Source organism: Melanerpes formicivorus, unplaced genomic scaffold (assembly GCF_026170545.1).
Source record: "Melanerpes formicivorus ecotype bairdi unplaced genomic scaffold, bMelFor1.0.p_v2 SCAF_39, whole genome shotgun sequence".
NCBI lineage: Eukaryota > Metazoa > Chordata > Aves > Piciformes > Picidae > Melanerpes > Melanerpes formicivorus.
In genome coordinates this window covers 2,782,549-2,805,141 of record NW_027142391.1, presented here as the reverse complement: position 1 = coordinate 2,805,141, position 22,593 = coordinate 2,782,549, and the positions used below count along the sequence as shown (strand labels likewise).

The 22,593-nt window shown below is 52.2% G+C and overlaps 1 protein-coding gene across 4 annotated transcripts in view; it reads right to left on the bottom strand.

Annotated features, from left to right (window-relative positions):
* Positions 1 to 22,593, bottom strand: part of ACAP3 (ArfGAP with coiled-coil, ankyrin repeat and PH domains 3) — a 111,688-nt gene that overhangs the window by 65,641 nt on the left and 23,454 nt on the right. For 3 of the 4 annotated variants that reach the window (XM_068158286.1, XM_068158287.1, XM_068158289.1), the window contains exon 1: positions 1,868 to 2,281. The exons of the other annotated variant lie outside the window; for it this stretch is intronic. In XM_068158286.1, the coding sequence (XP_068014387.1) occupies positions 1,868 to 2,037 (170 nt within the window). In that variant the 5' untranslated portion in view covers positions 2,038 to 2,281. Of the gene's footprint in view, positions 1 to 1,867; positions 2,282 to 22,593 lie in introns of those variants that run through there. 4 annotated transcript variants of the gene reach the window in all.

Genomic DNA, 22,593 nt, shown 5'->3' with positions numbered 1-22,593 from the left:
ACCAAGCCCCTGCCAGTGGTGGCTGAGGGAAGGATGTGCCCCTGCTCCCTCCATTCAAGAGCTCCTGATGTCATCTCAGCAAACAATGCTCCCTACATCTCAGCATAAGCCAAACATCAAACCCGAGAGGAAGCAGGCTGGGTTATTAATCACCATTATATAGGGGAGAAGACAGCCTGGAATCTGCTCTCATTCCAAAATTCCAGGTGGAATACAACACAACTGTTGCCTGCAACTGGCTCCCCTGCTTCCTGCCGTCCAAGGACAGAGGCAGACTTAGCAGGAGCTGGCTACCTGCTCAGCACCAAGTGCTGAGCACCAGGCAGGCTTGTGACACCTTCCCTCGCCCCACACATCCCTTCTCTCTTCCTCAGCCCTTGATAAGCAGACAGCATTTCCCTGCCACCAAGCCCAGAGGAGAAGAAGGTGAGGCCACAGCTCCAGACAGAGAGCTCACAGACACCCTCCAGCTAGAGCCACCAGGAGCAAGGCAAAGCAGGAGTGCAGCTGATTGCTGCTGAGCACAGCAAGCCCTGGGCTCTGTGAAGGTGCAGGAATACAGCAGGGCTGCTCAGGAGCATCCTTCATCCCTGGCCTCCTCCTGTATCCCTAAGGAAGCTGGCAAGAAACCAGGACAGAGCAGGCAAGGCAGCGAGAAAGGGACTTGAACATTTCTCCTCTGAATTAAAACTGAGAGCCCTTGGGGCTGTTTAGTCTGGAGAGGAGCAGGCTGAGAGGAGAACTGATCAATGGCTACAAATATCTGAGGGGTGGGGGGCAGGATGAAGGAGCCAGGCTCTGCCTGGTGGTGCCCAGAGATAGGACAAGGAACAAGAGGCACAAGCTGGAACCCAGGAGGTTCCACCTCAACATGAGGAAAAACTTTGCTGTGAGGCTGCTGGAGCCCTGGAGCAGGCTGCCCAGAGAGGTTGTGGAGTCTCCTCCTCTGGGGGCTTTCCAAACCCACCTGGATGTGTTCCTGTGTGACCTGCCCTGGGTGATCCTGCTCTGGCAGCAGGGTTGGAAGGGACCTCTGAAGATCAAGTCACAGAATGACTGGAGCAGGCTGCCCAGGAGAGGTTGTGGAGTCTCCTCTGGAGACTTTCCATCCCTGTCTGGATGTGTTCCTGTGTGACCTGTCCTGGATTCTGTGGTCCTGCTCTGGCAGGGGGGTTGGACTGAAAGATCAATTTAAGGAGGACATTGAGACTCCTGAAGGTGCCCAGAGAAGGGCAACCAGGCTGGGGAGGGGTCTGGAGCACAGCCCTGGGAGGAGAGGCTGAGGGAGCTGGGGTTGCTTAGCCTGCAGAAGAGGAGGCTCAGGGGAGACCTTCTTGCTCTCTCCAACTCCCTGCAGGGAGGTTGGAGCCAGCTGGGGGTTGGTCTCTTCTCCCAGGCAAGCAGCACTAGAACAAGAGGACACAGTCTCAAGCTGTGCCAGGGGAGGTTTAGGCTGGAGGTGAGGAGAAAGTTCTTCATAGAGAGATTGGCCATTGGGATGTGCTGCCCAGGGAGGTGGTGGAGTCCCCATCCCTGGAGGTGTTCAAGAGGGCACTGGATGGGGTGCTTGGAGCCATGGTTTAGTTGATTAGATGGTGCTGGGTGACAGATTGGACTTGATGATCTCTGAGGTCTTTTCCAACCTTATTGATTCTGTGATTCTATGATCTCCAGCGGTCCCTTCCAAGCCCTAACCCCAAATCCTGTGATCCTGTAAATGCTGGGCAGCCCTTTCCTTGCCCTTCCTCCAACTGCTCCTTCCCAGCTCCTTCCTTCAGCAGCCCTCTGGGGAGCACCCCCTCGAATCCACACAGCAATCTGAACCCTCCCATCAGCCAGGGCTGAGAATTAAATCCTGGTGACTCACGATGAAAGCTCAGACTGCCTCATGCCCGAGGCTCTGGCCACAATCGATCTGCTACCAGCTCCGTGGAAACACAGCCAAAAAACAACACCGAGAAAACAAAGCAGAGGAAGCAGCAGCAGCAGCAGCAGCAGCAGAAGCTTCTTTCTCTCTCCAGCTTTCCTCAAACGCATCTGGGCTGCTCCACACAAACGGCAGCCTGGCTGTGCCGGGGGGCAAAGCTTTTGAAAGGAAAAGGAATCACTGAAGAGCTTCTTTCAGGCTCATTTGTTGTCCTTTCTTTTTTTCCTTTTCTTTTTTGCTCTCTTTTTTTCTTTCTTTTTTATTTTTTTCTTTCTTTTTCTTCCTTTTCTTGCTTTTTACTTTTTTTCTTTTTTCTTCCTTTTTTCTTTCATTTTTTCCTTTCTTTTTCCTTTCTTTTTCTTTTCTTTTTCTCTTTTCTTTTTTCTTTCTTTTTTCCTTTCTTTTTCCTTTCTTTTTCTTTTCTTTCTTTTTTCTTTCTTTTTTCCTTTCTTTTTCCTTTTTTTTTCTTTTCTTTTTCTCTTTTCTTTCTTTTTTCTTTCTTTTTTCCTTTCTTTTTCTTTTCTTTCTTTTTTCTTTCTTTTTTCCTTTCTTTTTCCTTTCTTTTTCTTTTCTTTTTCTCTTTTCTTTCTTTTTTCTTTCTTTTTTCCTTTTTTTCATTTTTCTTTCTTTTTTTTTTTGCTTTTTTCTTTCTTTTTCCTTTCTTTTCTTTCTTTTTGTCATTCATTTTTTCTTTCTTCTTTTTTTTTCATTCTTTTTTCTTTCTTTTTTCTCCTTTTCCTTTCTTTTTTCTCTCTTTTTTTCTTGCTTTTTTCTTTCTTTTGTCTTTCTTTATTCTTTCTTTTTCCCTTCTTTTTCTTTCTTTTTTATTCTCCTTTTCTTTCTTTTTTTTCTTTCTTTTTGCTTTCTTTTTTCCCTTCTTTTCTCTTTTTTATCTTTTTTCCTTCTTTTTTCCTTTTCTGTCTTTTTTTTATTCTTTCTTCTTTTTTCATTCTTTTTTTCTTTCCTTTTTCTTGCTTCTTTCTTTTTTCTCTTTTTCCTTTCCTTTTTTCTCTCTTTTTTCTTGCTTTTTTCTTTCTTTCTCTTTCTTTATTCTTTCTATTTTTTTCCTTTCTTCTTCTTTTTTTAATTCTCTTTTATCTTATTTTTTCTTTTTCTTTCTTTTTTTCCCCTTCTTTTCTCTCTTTTTTGTTCTCCTTTTTCTCTCCTTCTTTCTTTCTTTTTTCTTTCTTTTTTAATCTTTTTTCCTCTCCTTTTTTCTTTTTTCTTCTTTTTTGTCTCTTTTTTTCTTTCTTTTTTTCTTTCTTTTTTCTTCTTTTTTCTTTTTTCTTTCCTTTTTCTTTTTTTCCTTTTATTTTTCCCATTTTAATTGTTTTTCCCTTTCATTTTTATTTGCTGAGTATTATTATTCTCTTGCAGCTATTTTTATGCTGCTCCCTGGGTTTGGGAGCCACGTGCACTTCGTGTGCTGCACTCTCACTGCCAGATCCAATGTTTTTTTCCCACTTGGGTTTCTTTGTGCTTCTGACTGCTGGACAAAATAACCAGCTTTGAGAAACAGAAGAAATTAAAGAAGAAAGAATTGGGATTTGGGTGTTGGGGTTTTTTTTCCTGGGCCTGCTTTTCTTCTCAAGGAAGGAACAGCAAGCATTGTTCCACCAGCAGGCAGCAGCTAGAGGCTGCTGTGGCAAGGCAGTGCATTTCCTGCCAGAGGGTGGAATCTGTAATTTCCTTCCCATTTTTATCCTCACCTAAGAAAAGGAGTTGACAGATTTGGACTCTGTGTGGAGGAGGAAGACATTCTGAGTCCAGCATCCACCAAGGAATAACTCCAACTGACTATGGCCAGGAGAATATGAGATTTGGAGGTTTGTGCTTGGTGTCCAGGCTTGATGTGAAAGGTTCCAAGTGTTTGATTTCAAGCACAGGGATTCAGTGAGTCACAGACTGCATCAGGTTGGAAGGGACCCTCCAAGGAGGGGGCCTGGGCTCAGCAGGGACACCTCCACCTGGAGCAGGCTGCCCAGGGCCACATCAAGTCTGATCTTGAATGTCTCCAGGGATGGGGCCTCATCCTTATCCTGCTCCCTGATGCAGTTCCAGCCTGCTGATCCTGCTCCTCTGGGGAAATGAAAGGTTTCAGTGGAACTGCTCTCAGCAGAACACAAGCACTGGGCTAAATCCTCTGCCCATTTGATTCCCAAATGTAAATCCTCCCACTCTTCCATAGCAGTGTGGCACAGCTAACAGGCAAAACCCTTTCAGTTACACAAGCAAGCTGAAAACCTGGAATAACTCCACAGGGGATGAGTCAATGCCACCTCAGCAGTGCTGAGCTGCACTGCTCCATCCAGGAGGGAGACACAGGAGAGTCGAACAGGCAGGGGCGCAGCTGATGTGGCACTGAACCTACTCCCTGCTTGCCATGTCCACAGCACTGCTGCCTCCTGCCACACAGGGAGAACCCCAGGCACAGGCAGCAGCTGTGGTGTGCACACTGGGATGCTCAGCACTCAGGGCTCACACGTTCTCCCAGCTGGAGGCATCTGGCTGGGCGACCAAAGCGCTTCTGACAGGAGGGGAACTGAATCCCTTCACCCAAACCAGCCATGTCCCAGTTGCTGGGCAGCCAGAAGCTGTGCAGTCATGTCCTGGCTGGCTGCCCTTCGTGCTTCCTGATGCTCTGCTCTTCCTGCTAATGCTTTTCCAGGCCTTGGGCTATCTCCCTCGTGAGGGGAGAGAAAATAATCCAGGGCCTCATCTGCTAGTGGTTGAGTGCAAAGCAGAGGCCCAAAGCCGAAGGGATGAGGTTTGACTTCCCTTGCTCTGAGAACCCAGCCATTCCCCACGGTCCAGAGGGGTTTGCATTGTGGCTTTCCCTTTGTCCTCTAAAGAAGCCATTCAAAAGCATGGTCTGTGTGTGACAAAAATCCTCCCAGAAGCAGTTTTGCACCCTGCTGGGGTGAGGAAGAACAAGCTGTGCTGTCAGACACGAGGGGCTGGGACAAGAACACCTCTGCCATCCCCCTCTGCTGACTTGCTCCCACAAACTTGCATCAGGCATGATCTCAAAGGTCTCTTCCAACCTGCTTAATCCTATTCTTTCTATTCTATTCTATTCTATTCTATTCTATTCTATTCTATTCTATTCTATTCTATTCTATCCTATCCTATTCCATTCTATCCTATCCTATCCTATCCTATCCTATCCTATCCTATCCTATCCTATCCTATCCTATCCTATTCCATTCTATCCTATCCTATCCTATCCTATCCTATCCTATCCTATCCTATCCTATCCTATCCATTGTGCATGCATGCAGCAATTCCTGCTGCAAGGAGAGCTCCTAGGATCTACCCAACCCACCCAAAGTATTGATCAGGTAGTAGCACAGGGCAGGGAAGCTCCTCTTTGGAGCTGGTGCTCCTCTTTGATGTGTGACTCATCCAAGGCAAGAGGGATTTGGGGCTGAGCAAGCCTGTGTGCACCCAAGCCAACAGCTGGGCTGCAGGTGAGGCTCTGCTCAGAGTTCAAGGGCTACAGCTTCTCCTCTCCTGCTTAGAGGAGAGTTTTATGGACAGCAAGATGTAAGGGAGTGGTAACACCCTGTAGCTGTTGGATCACACATGGAAGAGTCACAAATCAAGCCTGAGCTAGACCTGGCACCAGCAGAAGCTGAGGGGGGGAGGCAGGCTCTCCAGAAGCAGCCCTGCTCCTGCTGAGCTGAAGGGATGGCCCCATGTGGGCTGCAATGGGAGCTGGCTTGCACCCCAGAGGTCCTGCTGATACCACTTGGAGCAGGATCAGCTCATGCAGGGCAGAGCTGGGTGGCCCCAAAGAGCTGTGCCTGCATTTGGTGGGCACCTTTGAAAGCAGGAAGCTCCCAGGTGCTCTTTCCACGCTTGTGCTCTCAAATGCAGTTTTGTAGCTGGTGAAGGAGATAACCTTTGCACAGGCAGCTGCCTGGGGGACAAAGGAGCCCTTGACTTGACCAGTTTCACAACCTGTCACCTGGTGACTGCATGCAGAAAATAGCTCAGTGTTTGTCTGAACTTCAGGTCTTCCCTTCTCCAGACTAACAGCCCCAGGGCTCTCAGCCTCTCCTCCCCAGGCAGTGCTGCAGTCCCTTCATCACCCTTGTAGCCCTCCCTTGGACTCTCTCCAGCAGATCCCTGTCCCTCCTGAACTGGGGAGCCCAGAACTGGCTGCAATACTCCAAGGAGGTCTCAGCAGGGCAGAGCAGAGGGGGAGGAGAACCTCCCTGGCTCTGCTGGCCACACTGCCCTTGATGCACCCCAGGATCCCATTGGCCTTCTTGGCCCCCAGGGCACATTGCTGACCCACGGAGAGTTTGTTATCCACCAGGTCCTTCTCCCCAGGGCTGCTCTCCAGCAGATCCCCTCCTCTTTTGCTTCTCCTCTTCCTCTAGTTGGTAACCAAGCATCTGTAGGTCATTTGATTGCTCTTTAATGCCTGCTGTGGTGTTGGGGTCCTGCTTTGCTTGCCTTCACCTGGCACATCTGCGTGCTTGTGGCGAAGGCACTCGGTGAGCAACCAGAACCCCCTGAAACCCACGAGCCCTGCTGCAGCAGGGAGGGCAAGAAATGGGAGCACTGCAGCCAGGCCTCTCTGAGAGGTGTCTGCTGATCACTTCATGCCCAGGCTGGTAGGTAAGATGATGTTGTTTAATGCTAAGGTTTGTCAGACACGTCCATGGCTGCTCTCAGCTTGTCATCCCCTGGAGCTTGCCAGCCGTGGATTAATCACGGAGTGGCTGGGAAGTAAATGTTTAGCAGGTTAGCAGTGGGGAAGTCAAGGCTAGGAGGTGATTTAGGTGGCAGCTAGCAGCAGCTTTGTTAGGTCTGCTCGTGGCTCCAGCCATAAACCATCTCCTCTGGAACGCTGTTGCTCAGCAGGATCCGAAGCAAACGGTGGCTGGGAGGAATCCAACTGCAAAAGAGGCTCTGTGGGTGACCTCCCACAGCACCAGTGCCCCTCAGCCAGGATGTGCCTCCCCTCTGCTTTTATCCATCCTCCTGTGCTTCTCTCTGCACCCCAAGCACAGCTCAGGAGCTGCAGTTCTGGGCACCCACACTGTGAGCCTCAGCCTGCAGCGATGCCAACCACCTACATACAGAATTATAGACACAGAATTCACCAGGCTGGAAAAGACCTCTGAGGTCATCCAGTCCAATCTATCACCCAGCACCATCTGATCAACTAAACCATGGCACCAAGGGCCTCATCCAGTCTCTTTTTGAACACCTCCAGGGATGGGGACTCCACCACTTCCCTGGGCAGCACATCCCAAGGGCCAATCTCTCTTGCTGGGAAGAATTTTCTCCTCACCTCCAGCCTAAACCTCCCCTGGCACAGCTTGAGGCTGTGTCCTCTTGTTCTGGTGCTGCTTGCCTGGGAGAAGAGCCCAACCCCCACCTGGCTACAACCTCCCTGCAGGGAGTTGGAGAGAGCAAGAAGGTCTCCCCTGAGCCTCCTCTTCTCCAGGCTAAGCAACCCCAGCTCCCTCAGCCTCTCCTCCCAGGGCTGTGCTCCAGACCCCTCCCCAGCTTTCTTGCCCTTCTCTGGACACCTTCCAGCAGCTCAACCTCTTTCCTAACCTGAGGAGCCCAGAACTGGACACAGGTCTCAAGGTGTGGCCTGAGCAGTGCTGAGCACAGGGCAGGATGACCTCCCTGCTCCTGCTGGCCACACTGCTCCTGATCCAGGCCAGGATGCCCTTTGCCATCTTGGCCACCTGGGCACACTGCTGGCTCATGTTCAGCCTACTCTCAACCACTACCCCCGGGTCCCTTTCTGCCTGGCTGCTCTCAGCCAATGTGCCTAAACCCCACTTGGCCAGCAGCAAGCAAAATGCCTGCCAGACCCAGGGAAGGAGCTAACCCATGCCTTGCAGTGACAACTCCTGTGGAGAAACATCTTCTGTGGCCTGCCTGGTGAGGCTAATGTGTTTGGAAGTGAGCCCCTGGCATGTTCAGATCAGAAATGATGCAGCTTAGCCACCAGGAGCATTGGGTTCCTGCTTCACAGAGCTCCAGATCAGGCTGCTCAGGGCCCTGCACTCCATGTGTGTCACTACAGTGCTGCTCAGGGTCTCCTTTAGGTTAATCCTGGGGGACAGGATGACACACGGGCTTGCCAGAGCTCAGAATAGGAAACAGAAGCTCCTGGATCCTATTCCTGGTGGCCACAGCATCCAGAGGGGACCACTTAGCACAGTCTCTGTGCCCCATTGTCACTGTTAAACAATGGGAACAAAGTAATCATGGAATGGTTTGAGCTGGAAGAGAGCTCAAAGATCATCCAGTTCCAAGCCCCCTGCCACGGGCAGGGACACCTCTCACCAACCCAAGTTGCTCAAGGCCTCATCCAGCCTGGTCCTGAACACCTCCAGGGAGGGGGCACCCACAGCCTCTCTGGGCAGCCTGTGCCAGAGCCTCCCCACCCTCCCTGGAAAGCATTTCTTCCTCATCTCCAGTCTCAACCTGCCCTGGTCCAGCTTCCAACCATTGCCTCTTGTCCTGTCCTCCAAGCCTCTCTCCCAGGATTGTTTGGAGGGTTCAACAAATAGCAGGGGCAAAACCTTCAGGGAGTCAGCAGCTGCAGGTGGGCAGAGCAGAGCAGAGCAGAGCAGAGCAGAGCAGAGCAGAGCTGCTGCTGTTGTTGTTGTTATTGTTGTTGTTGTTATTTAATGAAGCCTGACTGTGCTCTAATTGAACTGGAGTGAAACCAGCATTTACCTTGGTGAGCTTAAGCTCTGCCCCTTACCAGCAGGGCTGTCTGGCACGGACACAACTCATTTCTCACCCAGCTCCTCCTGCCAGAACCAGCAGCAGCCCTGACAAGGTCACTGGCAGCTGCCAAACTGCCTTCCAAAGGAGAACAGACTTGCTCTAGACATTCAAATAAGGTGAGTGTGTGTTCCTTCAAGGAAAAGCTGCCTGCAGGAGAACATGAGGGAGGGGAGTGGGGGGGTGCCGAGCTGCATCTCCACATCCTCCTCTGCTGCAAGAGCTCTGCTTTCCTGCAGGCTTAAAGAGGGATGATGCAAGAGCCAAGCACTGAGTCCCAGTGGCCACTCTGGGGGTTTCGATTTGCTGCTCCCATTGCATGCTGAAACGCTGCTGGGGACGAGCCTGCAGCCACTCACATTTGTCTCCCTCACTTTTGCTGCCCTGTTGCCAGAAGGTGCAAGAGAGAACAGATGAGGAGCCCAGCACAGACAGCAGAGTCAGCACAATGTGAAAACAAAGCAGTCATTAACCTCCTTAAACACTGATCTGGGAGCTGCTGTGCCCTCTAATATCCACTGAGCCTCCTCCTTTCTTTTAAAAGAAGTATAGTTTGCATCTCCCTGTCAATGGGAGCAGACAGAGCCATGGCAACAGCTCCGTGGTGACAGTCTCCATGACGACCACCTCCTGCCATTGCTGTGCTTTCCCCTTCAAAGGAGAGCCTGGGGTTTTGCACAGCTTTTGGCTCTTGCTCCTGGAAACAGCCTGGGACTGGCTGTGAGAGAGTTAAGCACAGCCCAGAGGAGGATTGTCCTGAGGAGCACACAGGCTGCTGTTGGAGATGGGAGTTCTAAGGAGCAATGAAGCTGGACAGTGACATCAGCTAGCAGTTCAGCATCCCACCTCAGCTGGAGCCTGCCCTGGAAAGCTGAGGGAGCCCAGGTGAGCTGCTTCCTGGGGGCTACAGCCACATCCAGGTTGGAGTTCTCATAGCCAAGGCAGCAAAGTGCCCCTTCAGACACACATCCCCTGTGACAACACTGCAGGCTTCAAACACCTTGGTGGTGCTGGTTCTGTGAGGCTCCATAAGCACAATCCCACAGGAGGAGAGGAGAGGATAGGATGGGATAGGATAGGATGGGATGGGATGGGATAGGATGGGATGGGATGGGATAGGAGAGGAGAGGATGGGATGGGATGGGATGGGATGGGATGGGATGGGATGGGATGGGATGGGATGGGATAGGAGAGGAGAGGAGAGGAGAGGAGAGGAGAGGATGGGATGGGATGGGATGGGATGGGATGGGATGGGATGGGATGGGATGGGATGGGATAGAATAAACCAGGTTGGAAAAGACCTTTGAGATCAAGTCCAACCTCTCACCCAACACCATCTCATCAACCAAACCATGGCACCAAGCTCCCCATCAAGTCTCTTCCTAAACACCTCCAGGGATGGGGACTCCACCACCCCCCTGGGCAGCACATCCCAAAGGCCAACCTCTCCTTCTGGGAAGAATTGGACCCCAGTTGGAAGACTCAACCATGAAGGATGGTGGGGAACAAAACCAGCAAGAGGGCAGGAAGAATAAGTAGGAAACAGATCTCACCTACAGGAAACCTTCCCCATCCCCAGCCCACAAAATCCTGTTGCTTTGTCAGCCAACTGTGCCTCTCATTATGCCCAGCACTAATCCATCCCTGCCATGCTCAGCAGACACCACTGCCCTCCCCCAGCTGCACACAGAGCCCTGGGTTGCCTGGAGCTAAAGAGTGTTAATTTGGGATTAAGATGCACCTGAGGCTTTAGTGGCTCCTCAGCTGATGGCTGGGTAGCAATTGCTGCTGCTGCTGCCATCTGCTTCTCCTTTGCTGCTTCTCTATTCCCTCTGCTAACCACCCCAGCCACCCACACAGGGACCTGGCACAGCCCAGTCGAGCTCTCCCTTTGCCAAGCAGCAGCCACCACCTCTCCCCAGCTCTGCTGCACACCGATTCCTAGTCAAGCCAGACCTTCCCATCACACTTCCACCAATCCTCTGCGTGCTGCTCCTCAGCCCTGGCTCTCCCACACCTCCGCTCGCTCCCTCTGCAGCATCTGCCTCTCCACACGGTGGGGGGAGCACAGAAAAAGAAAGGAGCAGGCTTGAAACTGAAAGGCCTTGCACACCACTGAGCAAAAGTCAGAGCCAATGCATCACTGCTCAGTGCTTGCCTGGCTTAGAGCTGGCTGGAAGGAGCTGGCTTCATAGCCTTGAGTCTGATGTGCACAAATTAGTCACAGCACATGAGCAGCACTGTCCTCACTTGTCTCTCACTGGTCCCTCTCTCCTGCCAGAGAGGAACCACTCCAGCTGCTGCTGCCTCCCTTGGACCTCAGAGAGCATTGTCCTGTTGCTGACAGCAAGATCAGGACACACACTAGAACTCATCAGGGCAGGATGGCCTCAGCAAGGCTCAGATCCTGTCCCAGAGCAGCAAGCTGCAAGCTGCATCCCTCCTTCCATGGAGCAATTAGCACCAGGAGGATGACATCCCATCTTCCTCATCCTTGGGGATTTCATAGCTTCAGGGATTCACAGAGTGGTTTGGGTTGGAAGGGACCTTAAAGACCACCTAGTTTCAAACCCCCCTGCCAGGGACACCCTTCTCCAGCCCAGGTTGCTCAAGGGTTCATCCAACCTGGCTGTGAACACCTGTAGGGAGGAGGCATCCATGACCTCCCTGAGCAACCTGTTCCTGTGTCTCACCACCCTCACACTGAAGAACTTCTTCCTAAGATCCAGTCTAAATCTGCCCTCCTCAAGCTTCTCATCCATTCTGCTGGCAGTTCAGAGCAGCAGACACCAAGGAAAAGGTCCCTCCAGCAGCCCCTGCTACCTGCTCTCCCTCATCTTGATCAAGCTTCTGAGCAGGTTCATTTCCTTCCTTCAGAGTCTCAGGGCACACAGCTTGGCCCTTTGGTCCCCTCATCCTTTATCCCCTTCTGTCCCCCACTGCAAGCTCCCTGCCTTCCCTTCGAGTGCAGAGGAGTGGGGAGCCCCTGCTGGCTGCTGTGCTCCCCCAAAGGAAAGGGCTGGCTGGTGTGGGGAGCACTGCTGTGCTCCCAGCTCAGCAGGGCAGCCCTGCTGCAGCTGCAGTTCATGCCTTGGAATCCCACACTCCAGGGCTGGCTCTAACCAGGCTGAGCAGAGAGCTGCCTCAGTGACTTGGAGCAGGCAGCGCTCCTGGGCTGTATCCTTACCTCTGGCAATGACTCAGTCCTGTCCTCAAAAATAACTCAGAAGCCCTTCCTGCCTTGGCTTCCCCCTCTGTAACATGGAGCTGCTTTCCCCAAGCTGTCCTGGGAACTCCACTCAAGCAGCACATCCAAAGACCTTCAGATCTGAGAGACTCTTCATATTGCCAGGGATTTATTAACGCCCCCCCAGCGCTGACAAGCCAAGAGCCTTCCCGAGCAGAAACGCTCAGCACAGTGCAAGCACTGACCTAGATTCTGAGTAGTTGTGCTGGGAAGTGGCACACTGTGATGCTTTTGCTCTCTGGCTCCCAAGCCAGCACCATCCACACAGGCAGAGAGCACAGAACCACCTTTGGGTTCAGTGCTGCCCCTTCCCTCCTGCCACTCAGTGTCTCAAAGTGTGAGCAAGACCAGACCACGAACTCCCTCTTCTTCCACCCTCAAACTGAGGTTTCTGCTGCTTGAGTGGGAGCAGAGTGCTTGCACAGCAAGGTTTGAAACACCCCACAACACTTCAGCTTCCCCCCAGGAAAGGGCAGTGCTGGTTGCAAGTCCTGGGTGACTCCCTGGGGGTACCAGGGTGGGTTAGCATCAAGGCCTTCCCTTGGCAAAGGCTTAGAGGGCAAGTCCTGGAGCCAGCAGGTTGGGCAGGCTGTGCATATGCAAAGTCCTCAAGCAGATACTTGATTTCCAACCTGTCTCTCACTCCCACCAAGCTCAGTGGGGTTTCACATGCACCCCTAGTGCTAAGCACAGGCTTCACCCAGCTTGCTTGCTTGCTAAGCTGGAACAGGAACCAGAGTGAGGCAATACCCTTGCAAAACCAGTTGCACTGGTCTGACTTGTGGGGTGAACTACACCCAGAGATATGCCCAGTGAGGAATAAATTAGGCAGCTGATGTTCCATGCTGCTAGGCTTCAGCCCTGGGTGCCTGGCTGGCCCCAGGAGGAGAGATGGAGGACAGCACTTCACAGATTCAGAGTGGTTTGGGTTGGAAGGGACCTTGAAGATCATCCAGTTCCAGCCCTCTGCTATAGGCAGGGACACCTTCCACCAGCCCAGGTTGCTCAAGGCCCCATCCAAGCTGGCCATGAACACCTCCAGAGAGGGAGCATCCTCCCTGGGCAACCTGTTCCAGAGTCTCCCTACCCCCCTACTGAAGAACTTCTTCCTCAGCTCCAGTCTAACCCTGCTCTCCTTCAGCTTCAAACCATTCCCCCTTGGCCTGTCTCCACACATCCTCATGAAAAGTCCCTCTGCAGCCTTCCTGCAGGATCCCTTTAGGTGCTGGAAGGCAGCTCTGAGGTCCCCCTGGAGTCTTCTCTTTTCCACCTCCCTCAGCCTACCCTCACAGCAGAGCTGCTCCAGCCCTTGGACCGCCTTTGTGGCCCTCTTCTGGACTAGCTCCAACAGCTCTGTGCCCTTCCTAAGAACACAGAGGGAAGTCTGAGAGCAGCAGGGGTTAAGCAGGTTTTAATGGCCAGAAGATGAATTTGCTTCATGCAAAACACTGCAGCCCTGCACCTTGCTGCTCCCAGTGTGCAGTGGGAGGTAGACTCAGGGCTCACCAGACTTCCAGCAGCAAAGATGGTTTGGATGGGGGGAAAAAAAGCACCACTGGCAGATGTTAAGTGGCCTCTGCTATGCTGTGCAAGCCCTCTGCCTCAAACCAGAGCTAGCTGGACTGCAGCTGTGTGTGGTGCCAGATTTTGTTTAGTCTATGATGGTTATTGCTGGGGAGAAAAACTTTGCTTTGCTCCTCAGTATTCCTTCTCCCACACACATGCAGCACCACAGTGCACACACAAACAGCTTGGCAGGAGAGGCAGAGCCTGCCTGCTTGGAACCTAGGGCTGGGGTGCAGAGGGATTGCTGAGGGATCAGTGGGAAAAGGGGAAAGAGACAGTGGCAATAATAGGAGATACTGCCAGTCAGGGAGTTGGAGGGGCAGGAGAGTGCTGAAGGAGCTCAGCAAAGGGATGTGTGAGAAAGCAGCAGCAAAGTGCTTTTGCTGCCTGAGTTTCAGAGAGTCACAGAATCACCTTGGTTGGAAAAGACCTCTAGGATCATCGAGCCCAGCTCCTGAGCCTCCCCCACCATGGCTCTCAAACCACTTCCCATATCCACATGGATGCTGAACACCTCCAGGGATGGTGACTCCACCATCCTGGGCAGCCTCTTCCAGAGCCTGACAAAGTCCATGTGGACCACTGTTGACTTACACCAGTTTAGGAATCCAGCCTTCAGCACTGGCTCTGCATCCCCTGCAGCCAGAGGGTTTTGCCACGAGGCTTCCCTGAATCCTCCCCTAGGAGCCTTTGCCTCCTTTGTGCCCCAGTGCTGCAGGCACTGAGCGTGCACCTGGCCTGGCTCTGAACCCTGCCTCATCCCTTTGACAGCGGCCCAAGTGCCAAAAAGATGAGAGAAAGAGGAACTGTGGCATCCCCAGAGCAAGGCAAACCTGCCAGTTTGCCAGGGGCAGGTGGCCCTTTTTCTCCAGTGGCAGTGACAAATGCCACCCTGCCCTCCCAAACACCAACACAGCCACACTTCAGCTCTTGTTCCCATCAGCTCCGGAACAGGCAGCCCCACACAGAGCCCATTCTGAGGCCAGAGGATCATCTTGCACTGATTGCTGCTTGTCCCCTGCCTGGATAGTGAATTTTGAACTCATTAGCAGCTAATGGCTCCGCACGTGGAGCACAGGCACACTTGGGGCTGCAGACAATGCCCTCCCTTGTGGCCGCCACCACAGGAACTCCATTGTGTGCCCCAACACTGGAGCTGTGTTCCCCTTGGCCAGCTTTCCACAATTCTCCCTGCTCTGTGAGACTTCCCAAGCCTCTGCCAAGGCTCAGCCTCTCAGGGCTGTCCGGGGCAGGGTTTTGCTTTACAGCTCCCAGCGCAGCTCCCCAGGCAGGGACAGCGTTCCCAGCCCTTGCCCCCAGCCGTCGGCCCCCAGCCACCCCACTCTGTTGGAGGTGTGGGGCACAGACCCCCCCACAGAACACCCAGAATCGTCCCAGAAGGAATTTGGATTGCAAGAGGGATTTGGCAGCCAGTTCTGGGCTCCCCAGTTCAAGAGAGACAAGGATCTGCTGGAGAGTCCAACAGAGGCTATGAGGATGTTGAGGGGCCAGGAGCAGCTCTGTGAGGAGCAAAGAGCCCTGGGGCTGGGAGCCTGGAGAAGAGCAGCCCCAGAGGGGAGCTGAGCAATGCTCAGCAAGAGCTAAAGGGTTGGGGGCAAGAGGCTGGGGCTGGGCTCTTTTTAGTGGTGCTCAGTGCCAGGACAAGGGGCAAGAGGCACAAACTGGAGCACAAGAAGATCCACCCAAACCTGTGAGGGTGCAGGAGCCCTGGAGCAGGCTGCCCAGAGAGGTTGTGGAGGCTCCTTCTCTGGAGAGATTCCAACCCCACCTGCATGTTGGGATCCTGGGCAAGCTGCTGTGGGTGCCCTGCTTTAGCAGGAGGCTTGGACTGGGTGATCTCCAGAGGTCCCTTCCAGCCCTTACCATGCTGTGTGATTTGCCACTGCTCGTTGTGCCACTTGTGAGCAGCTTTCTGAAGGAGTTCTGGGCTCATCATCTGGAAGCCAACCTCCCAGAGGCTCAGGTGCTTTTGGCCTGCTGCTCAAAGCCTCCCCTAAGAGGAGAAGTTATGTGAGACTCTTGAACATGTCCAGAGAAGGGCAATGAGGCTGGGGAGGGGTCTGGAGCACAGCCCTGGGAGGAGAGGCTGAGGGAGCTGGGGTTGCTTAGCCTGCAGAAGAGGAGGCTCAGGGGAGACCTCATTGCTCTCTGCAACTCCCTGAAGGCAGGTTGGAGCCAGGGGGAGGTTGGTCTCTTCTTCCAGGCAAGCAGCACCAGAACAAGAGGACACAGTCTCAAGCTGTGCCAGGGGAGGTTTAGGCTGGAGGTGAGGAGAAAGTTCTTCCCAGAGAGAGTTGTTGGCCATTGGGATGTGCTGCCCTTCTTCCTTCTTCCTTACAGAATGGACTACAGCAATGTGCTGCCCAGGGAGGTGGAGGAGTCCCCATGCCTGGAGGTGTTCAAGAGGGGACTGGATGTAGCACTTGGAGCCATGCTTTAGTTGTCAGGAGGTGTTGGGTGAGAGGTTGGACTTGATGATCTCTGAGGTCTCTTCCAGCCTTGTTGATTCTATGATTCTATGGTATGGTGCAGCAGGGAAAGCTGAAGCAAGCTGCTTGGTCTGAAGGCTTCCAGTTGTACCCAGCAGACTCCAAGGAAACTCCTGTCAGAGCCACAGTCCTTGAATCTCTCTCCCAGCCAGGGAAGGAGCAGTGTCCCATTATCTCAGGCTGAGAGAGCATCTTACCACTTTCATTGGTTAATCCCTTAATTAGTGTGGCCTCCAAAATAATCCTATTGCAGGGTTTAGAGGCAGCACAGTTTAAAACAAGCCTTGGCTGCCACAGATCCCAAGCTGAGGGACAGCCTGGCAATGTTAGGTCTATCAGTTCATTAGCTTCCTTCTGCATCTGCTACAACAGGTTGTGTCCCAGCCCTCCCCGTCTTCCCAGAGCACTAACTGGGCTTTGCCTAACACACTTTAGCTTGCTGGCTTTAAAGGGCAGCAAGGTTCTCTTCACTGACTGCTAAGACCATGCTCCATGGGCACTGGGTTCTTCCTGGCCCACACTTTGCCTGCTGGTTGGCAAAGGCAGCTTTGGATGCTGCTGCTGCAGGACTGGATGCTGCAGCTCTGCCACTATGGCCTCCCTCCCTCCCTCTTTCCCTCCCTCCCTCTTTCCCTCCCTCCCTTCCTTCCTTTCCTCCCTCCCTTCCTCCCTCCCTCCCTCCTTCTCTTCCTTCCTTCCTTCCTTCCTTCCTTCCTTCCTTCCTTCCTTCCTTCCTTCCTTCCTTCCTTCCTTCCTTCCTTCCTCCCTTCCTCCCTTCCTTCCTTTCCTCCCTCCCTTCCTCCCTCCCTCCCTCCTTCTCTTCCTTCCTTCCTTCCTTCCTTCCCTCCCTCCCTCCTTCTCTTCCTTCCTTCCTTCCTTCCTTCCTTCCTTCCTTCCTTCCTTCCTTCCTTCCTTCCTTCCTTCCTTCCTTCCTTCCTTCCTTCCTTCCTTCCTTCCTTCCTTCCTTCCTCCCTCCCTCCCTTCCTTCCTCCCTCCCTCCCTTCCTTTCTTCCTTCCTTTCTTCCTTCCCTCCTTCCTTTTCTTCTTTCCCTCCTTCCTTCCTTCCTTCCTCCCTCCCTTCCTCCCTTCCTCCCTCCTTCCCTTCCTCCCTCCTTCCCTTCCTTCCTTCCTTCCTTCCTTCCTTCCTTCCTTCCTTCCTTCCTTCCTTCCTTCCTTCCTTCCTCCTTCCTTCCTCCCTTCCTTCCTTCCTCCCTTCCTTCCTTCCTCCTTCCTTCCTCCCTTCCTCCCTTTCTTCCTTCTTTCCTTCCTTCCTTCCTTCCTTCCCTTCCTCCCTCCCTCCCTTCCTCTCTCTCTCTTTCTTCCTTCTGTCTTTTTTCTTTCTGTTTTCTTTCCTTCTTTCTCTTTCTTTCTCTCTTTCTCTCTTTCTTTCTCTCTTTCTCTCTTTCTCTCTTTCTCTCTTTCTTGTCTTTCTTTCTCTCTTTCTTTCACAGTTTCACTGCTGGCTGAAAGCTTCTTTTCCAGAGCAGTGCCCCAGCTCTGACAGGCAGCATCACCAGCTCCATGGGCACTGGCTCCTCCCTGGCCCTGCTTTTTGCTGTGAATCTGTTTGGCTTGCACCTTCAGGCTGCATCACCTCAGCCCACTCAAGGCTGCATCAGCTCAGCCCTCAGCAAGCTCTGCATGCTCAGAACAAGTGGCTGACAACTCTCTCCACAAGTGCACTGTGCTGTGCATGGACACCACACATTGCCTGGCTTGGGGTCTGACCTGGATACACTGCAGGCTGGCACCTAAGAACAGCTGGCAGGCAGCACCTGCAAGCAAGGGAACCATTTCCATGCCAGGAGCTCTGTCCTCCCTGTGGGGGCTGAAGCAGGAGGATGGAGCTGTAGGGATGAGCTTGGCCTCTCGTGGCAGAGGGGGAAGAAATGTTGTTACTAGTCATGAAGGCAGATAAGATAATAATTGCTCTGCTAATCTAATGTTGTTTGGGGGACTCGTGGATGCAAGTGCAGCCCTGAGGCATTAAGAAATGAGTCCTCCATGGAGAGAGAGAGAGACAGAGAGACAGAGAGCAGGGGCACTGCAGGAGCTGAGTGAGGGGGTCTGGGGCTTTAGGGCTTCAGGCAGCTCAAGCCCTGCAGATCAGGAAGGGCTGCACGAAACCAAACTTTGTATGGGAGGCAGTGTGAGCTCTTGGGGCCACAAAAATAAACCCACCTATCCTTTGTGCTAACAATAACAGTCATTTCTTCTTTCTCTGCCTTAGTCCACACACATTTACATGTGCAGTGCCCTTTTCACTGCAAACACTGAGCAGTTCTCAGAGGACAATGTCTGGAAAGGTTTCCTCCTGCTGCCAGAAGAAACAAATGTCTTACATGAGGGAGATTGGCTGGGGAGGGAGAGGAGGGGGTTGGTTTTGGACTGGGTTCTGAAACGTCTTTTCTCTCCCCTCCTCCCACTCCCTTCTTCCCCTCTGATTCACAAGGAAACCACAAAGCAAACTTCAGGCTGAATGAGCCTTGCTTTTGTGAATGTTCTGGCTTCCTTTTAGGAGGTTCACTTCCACCTCCCCCATCAGCCTTCATCCCCTCCATTGACACCAGCCCCACAAACTCAGCGAGCTCCCGGGAGTGCAAGCTCAGCCCCAAGTCTGACCTGGCATTTAACTGCCACTGCAGGAGCCACTGGCAGCTACAGCTGAGAGAGAGGCACATTTTAATCCTCTCATTTGGCCCAATGCTGCTTCACCTGGTTTAACTTTAAACTTTTCCAGCTCTGGAAAACATCCTGACCTTTGTGTGAGGACAGATTTACAGCACCAAGAACCCAGCTGCAGAGCACAGAGCTTGCTTTGGCCACCACCACCACCACCACCACCAAGGCTGGGCTGGAGGGGGTGCAGAGCAAAGGTGCTGTCTGTTGTGACACAAGTGGCATCACAACCTTTTTGCCCTCCTCCCCACACCCCTGTGGTTGCCTTTGAATGGTTGATTTCCTTCTCCAGAGAGATTCTCTGCCCTCAGACAGGGAGGGAAGTCATGCAGGTTTAAAGGGAAGTTGGGTTTGGACTCCTCTGTCCCATTGTGCCCATGGCAGAGCTGGCAATCCTCCTCCTCCCCTTGTCCTTGGGTGGGAAATGGTTCAAGCAGTGAAGAGTTGGATGTTTTGGCTGCAGTTGTGTATCAGCTCAGGCTCTTGCTGGGGATGTGAGGGATGCTGTGGGCATCCAGGTGTGATGGTGATGGTTGGCTGAGCCATGAGGACCTGGGGGCTGGACCTTCAGAGCTCCCTTCCAACCCAAACCAGTCTATGACTCTCTGATTCTCTGGCCAGGGATTTCCAAGGTCTCTGTTTTGCAGGGCTGGAGGGTGTGGGCAGAAGGATCTTCCAGAAGTGGCAGAGCCCTTCAGTCTGCTTTGGCCTGCTGGGATGTTTGACTCAGCTTTTTGCCTGGTCATCCTCCAAGGTCTGGGATAGGATAGGGTAGGATAGGATAGGATAGGATAGGATAGGATAGGATAGGATAGGATAGGATAGGATAGGAGAATGGAATGGAATGGAATGGAATGGAATGGAATGGAATGGAATAGAATAGAATAGAATAGAATAGAATAGAATAGAATAGAATAGAATAGAATAGAATAGAATAGAGTAGAATAGAATAGAATAGAATAGAATAGAATAGAATAGAATAGAATAGAATAGAATAGAATAGAATAGAATAGAATAGAATAGAATAGAATAGAATAGACCAGGTTGGAAGAGACCTTTGAGATCATCAAGTCCAACCTCTCACCCAGCACCATCTCATCAACTCAACCATGGCACCAAGCTCCCCATCCAGTCTCTTCCTAAACACCTCCAGGGATGGGGACTCCACCACCTCCCCGGGCAGCACATTCCAATGGCCAATCTCTCTTCCTATGAAGAAATTCTTCCTCACCTCCAGCCTAAATCTCCCCTGGAACAGCTTGAGACTGTGTCCTCTTGTTCTGGTGCTGGTTGCCTGGGATGATCTCCAGAGGTCCCATCCAATCCCTACTATTGTATCATCCTATGGAGAGCATCCCTCTGCCTCACCAGATACCACAGCAGCCAAGACACTCATCTGACTCTCTACTTCCATACCTTGCCATCCCCATGTCAGCAGAAGGCTCTGCTCTGTTTCAGTGCAACACCTCCACCCCTGGAGGTGTTCAAAAAAGGCTTGGATGTGGCACTTGGAGCCATGTTTTAGTTGTCAGGAGGTGTTGGGCATTAGGGAACAGGTTGGACTTGATGATCTCTGAGGTCTCTTCCAACCTGGCTGATTCTGTGATCCTGAGACAATCCACCAGCAACAGCTCAAAAAGCCTTGGGGGCTGTGTTCAGCTATTTTCTATCCTGTGTCTAATGGCTACTGGGATTGAAGGGATTCTTAACACCACAACTCCCTCTCATGCATCTCCTTTCAGTGCCTTTGAAATCCTAGCCTTGGATGATCAGCTCTGAAATGAGATTAATTCCCTGCCTAATGAAGAAGTGTGGGAAGAACTCTCCCTGTGCTTCTTCAGAAGGGGCTGGATAAGCACTGATCTGCCAGGAAAGGCTGAAGGAAGCTTCTGAGCAGCTCTGGCTCTCACTGGGGTGTTTGAACAAATGTGTGAAACAGGTTCCCCCTGCTCAGGGCTGAGTAGGAGTAGATTACACATCAAAGGCTTTGCTTATGCAACTGTGGGGGCCAAGAGCTAACTGACTGTGCTGCAAGCTTGGGGTGGCACACAGCTTCAACCCAGAGCTGCCTGGGAATTCTCTGGATTTGGCCTAAATGTCTTTCCTGAAGGGATGGTTTGGGCATTGGGAAGTGGTGAGGGGTGGGTTTTATTTTGGGGGGGTAGTTTTAGGCTGTGCCCAGAAAATCTTCCACAGATCTTGAAGGGGAAAGTGGTAGAATGTAAACAAATGAGCCCTGGATGTCCAAGGGACAAAGCAGTGATAAGGTCTAACCCCTCCCACTGCTCCCACCTCAACCCACCACAGTTCTGAGAGTGAAACTTGCCCTGGGATTGCTGTGGAGATTGGGAATCACCAAGGTTGGAGGAGACCTCAAAGATCATCTAGTCCAACCTGTCACCACAGACCTCCTGACTAAACCATGGCTCCAAGTGCCACATCCAATCCCCTCTTGAACACCCCCAGGGATGGGGACTCCACCACCTCCCTGGGCAGCACATTGCTGTAGTCCATTCTGTAAGGAAGAAGTGGACCAATGCGTTCTGCTCCCATCCCTTTGAGCTCCTTTGACTTCTGAGCTTCACCCAAAGTCCTGACCCTATCCCAGAGCTGGAAGAGCAGTTTGCCAATCAAAGATTGCTTTGGAATCTCCTCTCACAGGAGGTTCTCTGAGGAGTTTTGCCAGCCCAGTCCACTTCTGAAATGAGAAGTGGAGGGGAGGGGGAGTGGGATACGACAGAAATCCCTGCAGCTCCTTGCTCCTCACACAGCTCCCCCAGGTTCCAAAGAAAGCCCTGCCCTGTGAATCTGGCTCAGCACTGCAGGCAAACCTGTCCCACAAATGGGGCTCCTGCCTGCTTTCTGCAACAAGAGCTGGCAAGAGCCAGAAAGGTTTCACACCCTCCCTGCCATGAATGGGGAAGGAGGCTTCAATTAGGAGCACTGCCTAGTCCTTAATCATTTCCTTTGTGTGCATGGTTATTAATATCTTTACATGACTAGTCAAGCCATGGGCTATGTTTTCCTGCACTCCTTTTGGCTACTACTTAATGCTTACAAAACACAGACTCCAGTCACACCCACAGGGAAATAAGGGCAAGCAGAGGATTCTGTTGTTGGCATCACTTGCAGTGGAAACTGTGCTCTGAGCCCCCTCTCTCTGTGTGAGTTTTTGTAGCAGGTAGCAGCCACAGAGGGAGGCTGTCACACCTCCAGAGAGGAGTAGATAAGTACCCTGCAGATAAGGGCAGGTAAAGAGCAAGAGAAGCAAAGAGAGGCATGGCAGAGGCAAGGTGGCCCAAAGAAGTCAGAACAAAAGGTCAACTCTCAAGCCAAGCATCTTAGAACCAGAGAATGCACTGGGCTGGAAGGGACCTTGAAAGCTCATCCAGCCCAACCCCTCTGCAGTCAGCAGGGACATCCCCAGCTACATCAGGCTGCTCAGAGCTCCATCAAGCTTGGGCTTGCATGTCTCCAGGGATGGAGCCTCCATCACCTCCCCGGGCAGCCTGCTCCAGTGTCTCACAGTAAAGAACTTCTTCCTAGTGTCCAACCTAAATCTCCCCTGCACCAGCTTCAATCCATTCCCCCTCATCCCATCACTCCAAGCTTTCCTCTAGCCCCCTTCAGGTGCTGGAAGGTTGCTCTAAGGTCTCCCTGGAGCCTTCTCTTCTCCTGGGTGAGGGTCCAGTAGGGCTGCTGGATAAATATAACTCAAAACCTCTGATCAAAACACATGAAAGGTAATCATCAAAACCAGAGTGGAAGCAATGAGCCTTGCAACAAGACTGGAAGAAGGGCAAATGGTCCCAAGCCTGCAGCTGGTCCCCAATGGATCCAACAAGAAGCACACAGAGCGTGGGGCAATGGTTCATGCCCCAGAAGGTCTGGCAGAG